Below are 17,697 nucleotides of genomic sequence, written 5' to 3'. Positions count from 1 at the left end.
ATAGACCCTTGGATTGGACTAGTTAACACTAGGTATAACTAGTCATTTGTTTGGTAACACTCTATTACTGAGAATAGTCTATTCTCATGGGACTACTAATCTCATACACACAGGGTTAGCTAAGCCACTAAAAAATGAGTGGCTTAACTAATCCTTTCCTGAGGAATTAAATTAATTGTGTAAATTGCCATAAAAAATCCTATTTGTAGGATTAAATTTCGTTCTCTCTTTTTTTTTTCTTTTTTTTTTTTTTTTTCTATGTTGTCTCCCTTCTCTGTACCGTTTCTCAATTTTTTTTTTATTTTTTTTTAATTATGTTTTTTTATTTCTTTTGATTCTCTATACAGTTTTTGTCTGATTTTCTTCTCTCCGTTTCTTTGTTTTTTTATTTACATACTTCTTCTTTTTCTTTTTTATTCTGTTTCTCCGAATCTCTTTTTTCTCGGTTTTTTTTTTTATTTGACTGAGAAACAAAATCTAAAAGGTTTTTATAAAATACAAATATATAATATGTTTTCTGATTTCTTTTGATTCTCTTTACATTCTCCAACTATATTTTTTTTGATTTCAAGATTGGGTTTGATTTTGTTTTCTCCAACTATATTTTTTATATATAAAAATAATTTTGTAGCATAATTGCAAAAGGCTACATACCTGACATAATTAAAAAAAAAAAAAATTATAGTAAAGTTGTTTATATATATATATTTAAAAAAAGAATGAAAGTCCTTAATAATATAAATTATATTTGTATTATAAAGGTATTTTAGGAAATTTGATCACAATATGATTTAATTGACCAACATATTGTATTGTATCAAACAAATGAATAAGATTAGCTAGTCTATTCCAGCGTTATAACCAAACAAATAAATAGGAATAGCTAATCTATTCCACACTTTTCTATTTCCAATAGTAACTAATCTTTTTCCAATAGACTAGACATTTCACGAACCAAACGAGGCTTTAGAGTTTTATGGGGCATAATTTCAGCATCTGGACATAAATTTTTGGCTTTTGTGATATCAGGGGTAACATTGTTAGGGAAAAGTAGTTCTCAGAATTATGTTGAAACCTCATAACATGGTTGATAGATGTTTGCAATAGGAAGTTTTACTTCTAAACCTGATATCTTGGTGAGTATCGGTTTTTCTCTTTGATTTTCTAATGCACAAAAGGTTTTGGCATTTGGTTCTCTGGTCACATGGCCTTTATTTATTTTTTTTTTCCTTTTATAACTTGTTGGGTCATGGATCAGCCACACGGAACCTAACAGGCTATTAAACCCAACCCACAACACATCACCATTAAAAATAGATCCGAACCAAGATTGGACTCGGTTACTTATGTCAGACTACCGAGCCTTACTCGGTAATTCATGTTCAACCTAAAGACCGGTCTACTGAAGAATATTAATCCTTGGTAACTAAACAAGACGTATACTCCCGAGGAACACTCGGGACACGTCATCTACTTACGTGGCGTTCTCCCACGATTCACTATACCAAAGTAGTACACGTGGATCCTTGGGAAGCACCACTATGCCAGGTGGACAGCTGCTATCTGACGCCTATAAAAGGAAAGCTCCACTTCATTTTTCAGCACGCTTAATCTCTTTTGATCTAAGCATTCTCAATTCTCTCTTGTATTTAAGTTCATACACTCTCCTAAATACAGTCACTAACTTAGACATCGGAGTTATCTCCTGGCGGCTCCCCCGCCGCTTACCATTAGCAGTTTTGATCCTATTCTCTGCTATTTTGCAGTTAGACGATTCCTCGCTCGAACATCGCAACATTCACAGAATTCGTGCTACGTCACCTCTCGAAAAACTGTGTATCAACATAACTAAATCTCCCTCTCCCTATACTCATCATGCTTTTTTGGCTCACTTTGCTTTTTCCTCTTTGATTTTCTAATTCACAAAAAGTTTTGACTTTTGGTTTACTGGTCACATGGTCTTTCATTAACTCCCCTTTATAACTGAATCTCCTTCTTCCTACTCACCTTGGCTTTTCTGCTTATAGAATATACTTTTAACTAGGATGGGATTGCTTTTGCAGATTACAAACACTGTGTCAGTACCTGAAATTGCTTTCACCGGAGATACCATGTCTGACTTCATAGTTGACCAAAATAACATTGATGCTTTGAGATCAAGGATTCTTGTTATGGAGGTGCATTTCATTACTTACTAGAATTCCCTATTTCACTGAATGTATTTATATATTGTAATTTATTATAATGTAATTTATTATTTCTGTCAGCAAATCATATAGCATGTGGTCCAATTTTCACTCATAATGTCACTTCCTTCTGTATTCGTGATGGTAATTAAACTGTAAATTTGTACTTTGATTTATCAGGAAATGCAACAAGCTGTATCTGCGTTGCCTCCACCTTTAGCATGTCGAGTATTTGCTCTTACTGAAGGCTTCTGATGGGAAGTGCACCAAAGAGATCCTCATTTTTTATTTTTTTTCATTAACCACAGAATTTGTTTTGTTTTTTCTTTTCCTTTTTTTTTTGAATCTTGCAAAATCAAAATTATGGTGATCATTATAGTTTCCTTATTGTCCCTGAACACAATGAGTAATGCCATGAGATATAGTTGGACAAATTAGAGTACTAACTAGCAATTTGAGCAGAAAAATTGCTAAAAATCTCTCATGTTATTGTCAAATTCATTTATGTTTTAAACTGGATTTAAAATGTAGGAAGTTGATATTTCTATTGGCATAGCATGGAAGCGAATACAAGGATAAACAACTTGAATTGTTATTGAAATTTCATAATAACAATGATAATATGACATTGAATATTTATAGGTTATAATCAAATCATGATCGACTCCTAATTAAAGAAATTTACTAGCGACTCGTTAAATGTAAGATTTTTTTTTTAAAGAAAAAAAAAATAATTAAAACTCAAAATTTTCAGTCAAGAAAGTTATTAAATTATTTTACTTTTCACAAAAAGTTACAAAGAAAATCAAATTTGTGTTTCCTAAATTGTCACTTATCTCAAATCATGTGGAATATTTAACTGAAATTGATGGTGAATTGTGGAATCAAAGGTTTGAATTTATGACCTTTTGTTTTGATATATATCATGTTATCCAAAAAACTTAAGTTGATAAAAAATGATAAATTTAATCATTTAATTAATATTTTAACAAAAGTTCGTTCCAAACTTCTAATTCTACTTCCCAAATTCTAAGCTTATACACTGTTGCAACGCCACCATCTTCTAAAGATGCTTTGAAAATATGACTGTTGCAGTTCTTACTTCAGATTAAGATCCCCACAAATTTTTTTAAATATGAAATTCTTAGATTTTAAAATTTGAGACCTCCATTACATCTAATGGTCCAAATAAATGCAGAGGTTTGTGTATTACCGAGGCAAGCAATTTTAGTTTTAAACATGCCAAACTCACCTGCCTTAGTAACACACAAAGTGCTGCATTTATTTGGATCGTTAGGATCCGAATCCTCTTACTTAGTTGCACTATGTTTCGTTTTAAAGCTAAGGGAAGATGTTTTGATGTTACGAGTCAATAAATGGTACTTTTTGCAAGTTTCATTATGATCATCATTATTGAGATATGATATGAGTAATGCTAGAAATTATACATTATTATCCCATATTGCTAATGTTGTAGTGTCAATTAGTCTTTAGATTTTTTATTTTTTCTTTAACAATAGCTGATCTAAGGACGGATTGACACTGCTAGCAATGTAAGACAATAATAAAATAAAATTGTAGTTTATAGTACCTCTGTTGCATTGCTACGATAAATTAAGGAAACTCAATTGAACAACAATTTTTATTGGACTAAATACAAATTGATGCCATAAAAATTGTATTTAATACAATTTTTATTGGACTAAATACATGTGGTTTCAAAACGACAGGAACCTTTTGTTTCCAACGTTTAAAATTGTTTCCATCACAAGATTCAATTTTTGTAGCATCCGGAAGAACTTTAGTAGCAGCAAGAATTTGTGCATCCATAATCAACTTTTAAGAATGTTGTGAAATTTATTTTGATGATGCAAAAAATTCTTTCTACTACAAAATAATATTATTCCGAAAATTAACAATATAACAAATAAAATAAAAGAGATTAAGTTTAGAGTAAAGAAAGAACTCACAGTGCTATAGAATCACGCAAAAGCGTTGTCCTTAAAGGTTGATTCGTGTCTCCTGGAATAAATTACTCAGTGCGACCGGATTTCTTGACATGCAACCTCCCAGGATTAAACTATAACGTCTACCTTTATTTATGACACAATTCCAAAACAAAGGTTTAATAGAACAACCCGTTGATGAGAAATTTAGCACAATAAAGATTGAACACCAAAAGCAATTCTAAAACAAGGTTGAAAGGCTCACAAAATTTTGCCAAGAGAAATATTTTCTTATAAGAGAATTACTTTTTGTTGACTAGGAAGTGGTCTAAAAAGTCCCAAAGGTATTTGCAATTTATAGGAGATGAGAACTAACGGCTAGAAGCTTTGGGAAAGAAGGAAAAAAATAAAATATTCTCACCTAACGGCTAAGAAAAAAAAAAAACGGTCACAAAGAAAACTTAAAAACAAGAAACCATCATTATCACAAATGTCATCATTACATCATCCTTAGAAATATATATATACTTTCAAAATATATATATATATATATATATATATATATATATTAGAATATTTTATATTAGTCTAGTTCATTATATTGTCTTATATGTTTTAAGGTTTGGTTTAGGGTTTCTTGCCTATTACTTCTTCTCTCTCTATAAATAGAGAGTTATGTAAACATGTCATAATATAGAATATATCTGACTCAATACAATGTAGTTCTTACATATGTTTCTGCTCTCTCTCTTCTCTCTTTCCTTTTTTCGCTTATAATATATTCACAATATATTTAATATGGTATCAGAGCCACTTTTCTGTGGCCTCCAATAAACGTCTTTGACGTTTTCTGGCACTCCCTCCGGCGACCTCCCTTTTCAGTTCGTCCACACGCCACCAAGCGGTCATCCGCTCAAAATCTCTTCCACGCCTTCATCGCAGACTCATCTGGGAAAATTAATCCTATATTCTAGTTTGCGAGGCGCAAATCTAAAGATTTGTGGAAGATTTGCCACCATCGGCCCTCTAGCAACATCTCAGCCACGTCAGCCCTTTCAACTAGATCCAAAACGGTAGACCCGATCTAGTGGGTTAGACCCAGACCCACGGATATGGCAATCCGATCTGTCAACTCGACAAAGCGGGTCGACTTGGTCCATTGGGTTAGACCCAGATCCACATATCTGGGAATCCGATCCGTCAACTCGACCCAACGGATCTCAAATCTGATTCGGTCCACTAGGTTTTACAACCGGAACCGGATTCATCCAAGGCATCTCCAACCCGATCCAAAATCGGTTTTTAACTGGGTCATCGAGTTCTAAACCGGTCCAACCAGGTCAACTCCTACAACCAGGTCCAATTAGTCAACCCTGTTCACTAGGTTAGACCTGGGTCATATCATTTTCGGGTCATACCATATCTAATGGTCCATGGGTTTTGGCCTATTTTGGCCCATCAAACCGGCCTAATTTAATTTAGCCTATAAGGTTCTCATCCAAGTTCAAGCCTAACATTTTGGGCCTAGCTGCCTCCATCAGCCTCTAGCAGCCAGCTTCTGTCGTCGCCCTCCCTTGATCACCACCGGCCGCCCAACTCTAGCCACCACTCCGGCAACATTTCCGGCAACCTAAAAAAAAAAAAATCTCTTTACTTCCCTTTATTTTTTCAGGGCTCCATTCTGTCATGTCCCATGATGAGCTCGCGGACATCTTTACAAAGTCACATCCTTCAAGGCGTTTTCGTGATCTTGTGTTCAAACTCAAGTTAGTCTTTTGCACTTCACCTTGAGCTTGAGAGGGCTGTTCTGTATATTATTTTGTATGATTCAATATACACCATTATTCTCAATATAATAAAATAATGATAACTTTTGTAAAAATGTTTGAAACATCAATTTTATTACAACACAAACTACAATTTTATTCTATTATTATCCAATCTCGTTAACGAGGCAATTCCAAGTTCAAAGTCATTGTAGATTTTATTTATAGGACAAAGAACAAATCTGTTTTTAAAAATATTCTAATAGAGAAATGCTACACCATGCCGACTCAAAATAAGGGGTTGCCCTCACTATCTATGCAATCGAGGTAGGTAAGCTTCCTGACGCCGTGGGTGGTGAAGGAGAAGACAACGCCGCCCGTATGATACAACCAGTCACAGTTATCCCGAAGGCCTCTTAGGAGTTCAGCTGTGGGGCCTTGCTTCACCGCAATGTCTGCCTTGCGGTCGCAATGTCTGATTGATTCCACCGTGGCTGTGTAAAGCAGGCACACATATTAAATAATAATAATAATAATTTTGAATAGAAATGACATGATTGTAAAAACATTAAAATGTGATCACCCACCTAACCAATGTGGTACACGTACTTTTTGGAAGTCATTCACAGGAATTAATTATAGCCTAGAAATAATTGAGGTGAATATAGATGCCTCTATCTATCTATATATATATATATATATATATATATAGATTATGAATGATAAACAAAAAATCATAAACTAACCCCTAAAATATATAAGGCATTATAATGGAATAATATCAAATATTCAAACACTTTTCAACTCATTGTTATTGAAATTTAACAAAATTCGTCCAAGCTTTAAAAGCCAATTCATAATACTCCATTTTTTCTTTTTTCTTTTTTCCTTCTCACAACGCAGCCCGCCAAACGTGCGTTGTTAATTGGCACACAAGACCTATACTTAGAACTTGTTTAAGATTGTATTTGAGAAATAGAGCTTTTAAGTAAAAAAAAAATCTTTTGGGCAAAAGTTTCATTTTTAAGCTTTTGGTAAAAGTGCGTTTTGACAATTTTTAAACTTTTTGGATTCTTAAAAGTGCTTTTAATTTTTTTTTACCAAATGAGTACTTTTTTTTCTTTTTTTCAACGAACTTTTTGAGTATTAATTATTAAAAGCACATTTTAATCATTCAAACACAATTTCAAACTGACCCTTAAATAGCAAGACTAGGTGCCTAAGCCAACCAAGATAGGCATAAAAGGAGGCAGGGTATAAACGTCATGGCATTGGCATACTTCTTGTCTAAACAGTAACAATATTCCATTCTTGAGTTTTGGAAAATTCATACTTAAAACCAAAAAAAAAAAAAAAAAACCACTCACCACTTCGAAACTTCTGATGAGGAGCAGTGAGCGTCGTGGCCTTCTCTCCGTGCAAGGGGGCGACGGAGCTCCTCCCCGCACCTGAAACAACAAATGAGATACACAAAAAAATTTAGCTAAATAAAAATGGTTTTGTTTTGTTGCCAAGAAAACAACGAGAATGAACCGGCCGCGAAGCAAACGAGCACAGACATGCATGATTGAAGAAATAAAATATTCACCGCCAAAAAATAATAATAAGGGAAAGAAAGCGTATTAAAAAAATTCACGCTAAAAAATAAAATAAAAAAACCACTCACTACATTGAGGCTTCCGATGAGTAACATTGAGCGTCGTGGCGTTCTCTCCATGCAAGACGACGGAGCAGTCGGAGCTCCTCCCCACACCTGAAACAACAAATGAGAGACAAAAAAAAAAAAAAAATTAGCAAAATAAAAATGGTTTTGTTTTGTTGCCAAGAAAACAACGCGAATGAACCGGCCGCGAAGCAAACGAGCAGAGACATGCATGCTTGTAGAAATAAAATATTCACCACCAAAAAATAATAATAAGGGAAAGAAAGCGTATTAAAAAAAATTCACTCTTCAAAAAAGAAAAAAAGAAAAAGAAAAAGAAAACCACTCACCATGTTGAGGCTTCTGATGAGTAACATTGAGCGTCGTGGCGTTCTCTCCATGCAAGATGACGGAGCGGTCGGAGCTCCTCCTCACACCTGAAACAACAAATGAGAGAGAGAAAAAAAAAGTTAACAAAATTAACAAAGAGAATGAGAGGACGAAATGGAAAGGAATGTAATTATATGTATAATATATATGGAAAGATGGAACAGAGAGGCCGTGAAACCAAAACGAGCACACAAATAATTGAAGAAATAAAATATTCATCTCCAAAGGCAAAAAGATAATAATAAAAGAAAGAAAGCGCTTAAAATATTTGAGGATACCTGAGAGAAGCACAGACGTAAAAACGAGACCAAAGAAGAAGAAGATGTAGGCGAAGGCTATAGCGATGATTCGGAGCCGCCTTATCCTGGCCCGCAGCTTTGTTTTGATCCTACTTGCATTCTGTAGTTCATTTTCCATAATTTCCATTCGTGATAACTGCCAGTCAAACGAATTGACTAGAAACACTTCATTCATATGCATTGCTACAATCTTTTCCCGGGCCAGTTGGAGCCGAATTTCAAGAACAGATCTACGCCCTTGACTCATCATCCTTCGTTGGAGCGAGCTCGGAAATTGAAGATTGAAAAGCTCGGAAAAAAGACCTAGGTAAAACGAAAAACGAAATTCAATATATATATATCACGCTTACAAATGACAATAAACCATGCAGGGGTTAAAAGGCATGCAGGACTAACCGCACTAACGGTTAACTACTATAACCACATTAACCGCTTTTGAAGGCGGTTAGCAAAAACTGCTAACCACCTATATAATATAGATATATATATATATATATATATATATATATACGCGGTTAACGGTTAGTGGACGGTTATTAACCACCGGCCTTTTCACCTTTAAAATATAAATGTCTACAAAAAGTTAAGGCAAAACAAACTTGAATGTTAATGCTTAAGATTTAATTCTCATGCCATTTAGATCCAATGATTCAAACAGATTTAAGACTTGGATGAATAAATCATTAAGTCTAGATTCTTCAAAACTACAAATTCAACAAGGTCATAAATTTTTGAATAAGGTCCGGGTTTTATGTTATGATTATCAAACTTCCCTCAAGTTCAAACTGTTGCAGCCATTTGTCACATTTGTCAAGTACTACACCTCTTTTACCACTTGCTTACACATGTCTACATGTAATTAGAGTCATGTTAATTATTAAAAATAATATCAACATGCTCCAATCATATGCTTACACATGTTAACAAGTTGTGAAAGAGTTATGTCTAGTATTTTTCATCTTAAAAGCCAAGTACTCATCAAATCTGCTTCACAACAAATTCACATCGCAACTCTATAAAGCATCCATTACAAAATGATACCCAAATAGTTTGTCAATCAAGGTGCTCTTTCTTGCTCTTTTTTTTTTTTTTTTTTTTTTTTAAATGTCTATCAGAAATTGGGATGCAAAAATTACATAATATTGGACGAATAGTAAATAAGTTTAATGAGTCAAATACACTTTGGTTTCTCCAGCAACTGTATTATACTAATTAAACAAACAAACCTAGCTACCAATAAACATTGAAAACTTAAATCATCTTCCACACACCAGACTGAAACACTATCACCTTCAACCCTTTCTATACAAATGAAAAGCCCAAACTTAATGACACTGAAGACAAATCCAAGAGAATGAGAATGACATAGAGGAAAGGCCGAAAGGGGAAAGACGCGGCATTTCAAAACATCTGGATTTGGATTTTTTTTAAAAAAAAATAGTGTAACCATGGTTTAGTGAACCACGCCAGCTCAGCAATGTGCGGATCGTTTGCTGATTGAATGTGACTCTATATAGTCAATCACGTGTACCTCCAGAGTAGTGATAATCATAACACCAGTGTGAGTGGATAGTCACTCACGCTGGTGTATTTTATAATATTATTGTTCAATTTTTTTTAATAATATAATAATATTATAATACACTAGCGAGAGTGACTGTTCACTCACGCATGTGTTATGATTATCACTACTCGTACCTCCGAGACCAAATAAAATGGACGCCACTTTTCTCCAACCCCAAAGCACGCATACACGACCTTTGTGATCCTCACACGAAAAAATCTCATTCACTTTGACTGAGCTTCTGCATGGGCCCAGAAAATGGATCAAGATTCTATAGAATTCTTTTAAAATTTTTGAGTTTTTCAAATTTTAAATTCTCACTATCTTAGGGTCCAAAACATGCCAACTATTAGTTGTCTTGTGGAGGAAGTTGATATTATTATTATTATTTTGAAATTTAAATGTAAAAACTGAAAAGTCTTTTGTTTTAAAATTTGAATGTGTTTGACTTTATCAACTTCGTCCATAAGAAAAGCATGTTTTGAATCCTAAATATAATGGACGATCAAGTCAAATTTTAAAAGAATTATAGGGAATCGTGATCCCTAGAAAAACTATTATCATCAACTGCCTAGAGGATAATCCCACTTGCTTTCTTCGATGTTCCCAAATATGCCCCTTCTAACTCGCCGGTTTGGATCTATTGAAATTCTTAAGGGAATTTCAATTTTTTGAATTTTAAATTTAGACCGTCTATTTTTCATTCAAGGGTTATTGTTCTGTCACTTATTTTACCATTAATAAAATAATAAATATTTATTATTTTATTAATAGTGAGACACGTAACAAAATAATGATAATTGGATAAAGAATAAATGATCTGGATTTAAAATTTCAAAAACTATTTAAAACTTTAAGTAGATCCTATTCTCTGCCTTTCAATAAATTCCGTGGGGGTTCGTCTAAAGTTCTAAATCCTATTTCTCCCGACGTCTACTTTACTTCCCCATTACGATCGTCTTGCGCCGCAAAGTCAAAACACAAAGCATCCTCGTTCGTTGACTTGGTCCTCCCAGACATGACGTCAAGCAGCACCAGCATTTACCGTTTCGATTTTAATGTGTCGCAGCCACGCCAAAGCCAACCCCTAAACAATCTCTCTCCATCGCACGCATCAACAGCCGCCGATGAGGTTCCCATCGAATTTCGCACCAGTGAGTTGCAGGCACTCAAGATACACATCGGCGATGACGGCCGTCCCGTGTCTATGCCGAAAACGCGAACTCGCATGAGATCAAGAACTGTCTGGGTCCCCAAACACGCCGCTCTGTTGTGCGATGGCGGTGCTCGCATCTTTTCCTTACTTTCGGACTTCGGGGTCCCTGCAGAAAACCAAGAAGCAGTATCACGAGATATCTCGTCGGCGGCCACCCTTCGATCTGCCGAGACGGTAACGTCGCCGATCGTGGTGACCCTTTTCCACTTGACTCTGCGCCTTGCGGAGTTTGTTGACGATAACGCCGATGAGTCCGAAGGATTTGATGGATCTGAGATGGACCGTCCTGTGTCAACATGGTTTTGAGGGAGTCCATGAGTTGAGGCCCATCCTGGCCACCGGATCTTAGATCGGAGATTGCATTGTCAAGTGGCTGGAGACGGGCATTGCCTCGTGTCCTATCTGCCGATAACCATTGCCTCTTGAGACATTTTCAATTTCTCGCTCAAACTTTGTTTCTTTATTAGACTATTTTATTATCTTTTTCAGGAATGAGAGACTTAAATGATTTTATTATTATTATTATTATTTTTAATGCGTGGAGTAATTATTTGATATTGTTATTAGCATGGCTTAAATTTTCCAATGACTTTTTAATATTTCAAATTGTATAGAACGAAACTGTTTGCTTACATTTTTCAAATGAGCAAAATTTATTTTAAATTTTGTTGTGCTGATGGTGGTGCTCGAATGTTTTCCTTGCTTTCGGACGTGCTGTATTGCGAGATATCTCGTTGCCCTCGCAACGTCTTTGATTGTCTTTTTTTAAATAATGAGTCATTCTTCATTCAAAAAATACTAGAGTCGAGGCTTTACATAGTAAGAGCAATTTGCTCTAAACTCAATGTGTGAGAGATACATAATTAGAGATTTCCTCGATCCAAATATTGTCTATAAAACTTTTAGATGCCTCTTTAGCAAGCCCATGTGCCGCACTGTTTGCTTTTGTGTTGACATGACAAATACTCCTGTTCCTACGGGTTCCCAACACTGCCTATATGTTGTCCACAACCTGCCCGTAGCATTGCCGGCTTAGTCTCGTTGTAGCAATGGCCTTGACTATCAACATCAAATCCCCCTCCAAAATTATGTCGTGTACGCCTAAGTCCCTGCATGCTGCCACCGCTTCTGCCGTGGCTAGTTCATATACGGCAGTAATGGTATTGCTTTGGGCTGCGTTCACTAGTATGTTCTCTTCACGGATGAGCAAGGATTTTATTAGGGTGATTATAATTTTTTTAGGATCAATTTTTGGTGTTTTGGGCAAGATTAGTTGTTATTGTTTCTTACTTAACTGCACTTTTGATGTTGGATTCAACATAATTGCAAACTTCTGCGTCCATCATGTGACGTATTGGGCCGCGGTTAGAGTTCATTCTGGTTGCATTCATAATCATTTACCTCATTTTCCTTGTTTATCCTATTTGTAGTGACAAAGACCTACCTCCTTTAGTCTGATTTTTGTTTTTTGCTGTCCTTAATTGTTGTTTGTTTCTGTTTATAATGTACTTAAAAAAAAAAGAAAAATCACTTCAAAATTATGTCTAATTGAGGATTTCAAGTTTTTATTTTTAATTTTTTTTATGAATAAACTAACTTTTATAAACCAATAAAAACCAATATACAAACTCACCAGACACCAAACAATCAGACACTTCTAACAGCTCATACAACTCATACAAAAAGAAGTATAAATCCCAATATTCTATCGTGTCAATAATTTGGGGTTTTTCTTTTCTTGAGTTTTTTTTTAAAATTATTTTATTTTTTTATTATAAAATATAAAATAAAAAATTATAAGGCGTTTGCAAAAATATCTACCTCTTAATCTTTGCAAATTTTTTTAATTTTTTTGTTTAAAAAAAAGAAAAAAGAAAAAAGAGTAGTTGAAAAAAAAATTGATAATATTTAACGAAATATTATAATGGAGGACATTGCACAAAATTAAAAGTTAGATACTATAAATTGAAAGTTTTTAATATTAAATGGGTAATTTCAAAACCACTTAAATTTCATGGGGGTGTTGGGAGGGGTTTTGCTAAGTTTTCTCTTTATTTTTATTTTTATTTTTTAAGGCAAAAAGAATAATTAAATAAATTAGTAAAATAAAAGATAAAATATTTTTAAAAAAAAAACAAAAACAAAAATCGAATATAGATTACATAAATTTTAAGGTGCGGTGCTTCATAGTTCATACCAAAAAAAAAGCTCTTTAATTAAACCCAACAGCCTCCTTGTCTCTATAAAAGCACTGCTGTGCTCTAATTTGCTATAACTCTCCGTCGTCGTCTTCTTCTTCTTCTTGGAGCTTATGGAGACGGAAACCAAAGACTACGACACGGCAAAAGAGAGATCCAGCCCGAGCTCGGGCTCGGAGAAAACGAAGGGTGCTATGAATATTGAAGGGTACCCAGTGAAGGGTCTGTCAATTGCAGGCCACGAAACCTGCATAATGTTCCCCACTCTCAAATTGGCCTTCGACATCGGCCGCTGCCCCCAGCACGCTATATACCACGACTTCCTCTGCATCTCCCACGCCCACATGGACCACATTGTGTGCCCCTTTTGTGCTTTCCTTGACTTCCTATTTGTTTTTGTTGCTGTTGGAATTGGAAATGGAACTGTTTCATTTTTATTTTCCATGAATATGTTTCTGTTACACCATATGGACAGCATCGTGCATACATTTTGTATTCTGGGTTTTCTATTTACTTCATGTTATTATTTGTCTTGATGTTGGTGGAGCTATTTATTTTGGTTCAGTATGCTCGTGTTCTGTATTAGGTCAGTTGGAGGTTGTCATAGTTTAGAGTTGTTAAATGGTAAATACTAGGTAAGTAATTGTGTAATTTGGAGTGTTGGGTGGAGTATTGTAGAGCTTAGGTATGATTTTGGTACTGGGTTTTAAATGAATTTGGAATTAAAAGTTGAAGGATTATTCATATTTGCAGTTTTACTGTGAGATGACAAACCAAGAGCTGAGGAACTCTACTTGTAATGTCTAGATGGTCTCAGTTGTAATTAGTTGCAATTGTTGTGATGCATCACATTGTTGGATGGTTGTAAAAGATATAAGATCTGTTGTTAAGTGTGTATATCATGATGGACTATCTGATGTTATGGCATATTATTTATACATCTGTCGAAGCAAACAATTATCAAATTTCTCACTTGTATTTCTTGATATTTTTATCAAATTTCCCATGAATGCTTGTAATCTGGCCTTTTATATTTTTGCAAATTTTTATGGATTGTTTTAAATTGTATCTACAACTCCTAAAACCCATCTTGTAAATTGTATTTTTTTATTTCTTTTGATTAGTATGATAGGCTGCACATGGATTTTTTTTTCCTTGATTAATGTATTACTGTTATCGGTATTGCTTGAGTGTTGCTTATGACTTAATACATTTACAGGGAGGTCTTCCCATGTATGTGGCAACTCGTGGCTTATACAGAATGAAGCCCCCTACAATCATTATACCAAAATGTATAAAAGAAGATGTAGAACAACTCTTTGAGGTGCACAGAAGAATGGACCAATCAGAGCTGAAGCATAATCTAATTGGCTTGGATATTGGTAATGGCCAATCTTCAATTCTTTCACCAACTGAAAAATTGGTCTATGCTGCTCTCTTCTCATCGAGTGTAATTTCAAGTTAAGCTAATAATTTTTTTTTACAGGAGAAGAGTTTTATTTGAGAAAAGACCTTAAAGTAAGAGCTTTTAAGACTTACCATGTCATACCAAGTCAGGTATCATTATTAGTTGTAATTTTTTCTTCTTATGGCTTTCCTTGTAGACGCTGATGAATTAGTATATAATATGAACTCTCTGTAAGTATTGAATGACTATGAATGATTCTTGGCAGGGTTATGTCGTTTACTCTGTAAAACAGAAACTTAAGCAGGAGTACCTTGGCCTTCCTGGAAATGAGATTAAGAATTTGAAGTCATCAGGCGTGGAGGTTTGTCTTGACAGTTGCCTTCATAAAATTTCCTATGATTAATAATGGTTGGTAATTTGCTTCCTTTACTTTTTACTTATCAAAAAATTTGCTTCCTTTACTTTAACAGCAGTCTTCATATTGCAATTTTTTGTATAACTATTCTAGCACCTCTTGAGTGCAATATTTTTCTTTCTTCTGTTAATTTGATAAGGAGAGAACTAGAAACGAGAGGTGGGAAAGTAACTACAGCCACGAGTAAAAGCAATAGATCTTCTAAAGTTGATCATTTTCACCTGCTTTTAAAATTCAAAAAAAATCAGTGTATAGCATCCAGTAATAAGATATGTTGTACTGTTTCTTGTTCAAAAGATTAGAATATCTTTCTTGCTATCACGTGTTCTTTCAATGTGTGCAATGTATTGTTGAAATTATTTGAGATAAAAATAAGCTTAGAGTTTTATGGGGCATAATTTCAGCATCTGGACATAAATTTTTGGCTTTTGTGATATCAGGGGTAACATTGTTAGGGAAAAGTTCTCAGAATTATGTTGAAACCTCAGGACATGGTTGATAGATGTTTGCAATAGGAAGTTTTACTTCTAAACCTGATATCTTGGTGAGTATCGGTTTTTCTCTTTGATTTTCTAATGCTCAAAAGGTTTTGGCATTTGGTTCTCTGGTCACATGGCCTTCATTTTTTTTCCTTTTATAACTAAATCTCCCTCACCCTATACTCATCATGCTTTTTTGGTTCACTTTGCTTTTTCCTCTTTGATTTTCTAATTCACAAAAGGTGTTGACATTTGGTGTACCGGTCACATGGCCTTCATTTTTTCCCCCTTTTTATAACTGAATCTCCTTCTTCCTACACACCTTGGCTTTTCTGCTTATAGAATATACTTTTAACTAGGATGGGATTGCTTTTGCAGATTACAAACACTGTGACAGTACCTGAAATTGCTTTCACTGGAGATACCATGTCTGACTTCATAGTTGACCAAAATAACATTGATGCTTTGAGATCAAGGATTCTTGTTATGGAGGTGCATTTCATTACTTCTTAAAATTCCCTATTTCTCTGGATGTATTTATATCTAGTGCTCCACCACCAACCCCCCACGCCTCTCTTTCTCTCTCTCACACACACACCCACACACTGATTCAGAAGAAACGCTATAAAAAATAACTTCAGGGATTGAAGAAAACATATAATGGTAACAATTGAATGCTCCTTATGATTGGGCGTTTTGCCTATCCAAAAGATGGGCTTTTGCTTTGACATTTTGGTACATTGAGATTTAACCAGAGTATTTATAGTTGTAGTTTTAACCAAAAGTAATTCTAGATTATTTATAGATCGCTATTCTCAATAACAAATACTTTCTTTAGATGATATGGACCAAGTGAGGGGAAGCTTACTAAAAATTGCCATTTTCCCCCCCACTTCTTGGGCCTTTAATATTGATCACTTGCAATTCTGCAACATGTGCTCTTCGGATGAGTGCACTTTATAGTCTCTGCTAATGCAGATACCTAGTCAGTGACAGTATCAAAGTGACACTTCCTATGTGTCATATCACCCGAGCATGCATGCACACAGAGATACACCATCATCAAAGTCATTTGAGCATCTATTGATGGGTTGCACTTTGGCAGAGGCTCTTATATACTTTTATGATACTATACCTCGTGTCTTTTCCTGCAGTGCACTTTTGTGGATAACTCCGTTTCAGTGGAGGATGCAAGAGACTATGGACACATTCATATATCTGAGGTTTAGTCTCCAAACTCTTCTATTAGAACCTATCATATTTCATTGCCCTCTATCTCGTATGATACTATGATGCATCTTTTTGGGTGTGCTTACTTTACTGTTTGTGTTTCTTTGATGGTTGAGCTGTCAGATATTAAGTCATGCAGAGAGGTTTGGGAACAAGGCAATTCTTCTCATCCACTTTTCAGCGCGTCATAGAGTTGAGGTATCTTTATACAAACTTATATTGTAATTTATTATTTCTGTCAGCAAATCATATAGGATGTGGGGCATATTCTATATGATGGTCCAGTTTTCTCTCATAATGTCACTTCCTTCTGTGTTCGTGATGGTAATTAAATTGTTGATTTGTACTTTGATTTATCAGGAAATTCAACAAGCTGTATCTGCGTTGCCTCCACCTTTAGCAGGTCGAGTATTTGCTCTTACTGAAGGCTTCTGATGGGAAGTGCAGCACAGAGATTCTCATTTTTTTTTTCATTAACCACAGAATTTGTTGGTCACCTTTTTTTTTAAACTAGATTTAAAATGCAGGAAGTTGATATTTATATTGACATAGCATGGAAGCGAATACAAGGATACACAGCTCGAATTGTTATTGAAATTTCATAATAACAATGATAATATGACATCGAATATTTATAGGTTATAATCGAATTGTGCTCGACTCCTAATTAAAGATATTTACCAGCGACTCCTTAAAAGTAAGATTTTTTTAAAAAATAAAATAAAATTAATTAGAACTCTAATTTTTCACACAAGAAACTTATTAAATTATTTTACTTTTCACAAAAAGTTACAAAGAACATCCTAGCTATCATTTGAAATTTGTGTTTCCTAAATTATCACTTATCTCAAAATATTTCAAATATTTAACTGAAGTCGATGGTGAGTTGTGGAATTAAGGTTTGAATTTAAGACTTTTTGTTTTGATACCATGTTATTCAAAAAAACTTATGTTGATA

At 34.5% G+C, this 17,697-nt stretch overlaps 1 protein-coding gene and 1 long non-coding RNA gene across 2 annotated transcripts; one reads left to right on the top strand and one right to left on the bottom strand.

Moving 5' to 3' along the window:
• Positions 1 to 7,294: 7,294 nt before the first annotated feature.
• On the bottom strand, positions 7,295 to 7,964 carry LOC132173764 (uncharacterized). The gene is made up of 3 exons (XR_009439349.1): positions 7,891 to 7,964; positions 7,565 to 7,651; positions 7,295 to 7,346 (listed from the first exon to the last, which is right to left on the bottom strand). It is a non-coding gene; the product is annotated as an uncharacterized LOC132173764 (long non-coding RNA).
• Positions 7,965 to 13,225: 5,261 nt separating this feature from the next.
• LOC132175016 (tRNase Z TRZ1) lies at positions 13,226 to 17,365 on the top strand. Its single transcript, XM_059586809.1, has 8 exons — positions 13,226 to 13,563; positions 14,427 to 14,589; positions 14,694 to 14,764; positions 14,881 to 14,976; positions 15,888 to 16,001; positions 16,664 to 16,732; positions 16,863 to 16,937; positions 17,100 to 17,365. Exons 1-8 carry the CDS (start codon positions 13,321 to 13,323, stop codon positions 17,172 to 17,174), a joined length of 906 nt encoding a protein of 301 aa, XP_059442792.1. The 5' UTR covers positions 13,226 to 13,320; the 3' UTR covers positions 17,175 to 17,365.
• Positions 17,366 to 17,697: the final 332 nt, after the last annotated feature.

Source organism: Corylus avellana, chromosome ca3, assembly GCF_901000735.1.
Source record: "Corylus avellana chromosome ca3, CavTom2PMs-1.0".
Taxonomy (NCBI): domain Eukaryota; kingdom Viridiplantae; phylum Streptophyta; class Magnoliopsida; order Fagales; family Betulaceae; genus Corylus; species Corylus avellana.
This window is presented reverse-complemented; position numbering and strand designations above follow the sequence as displayed.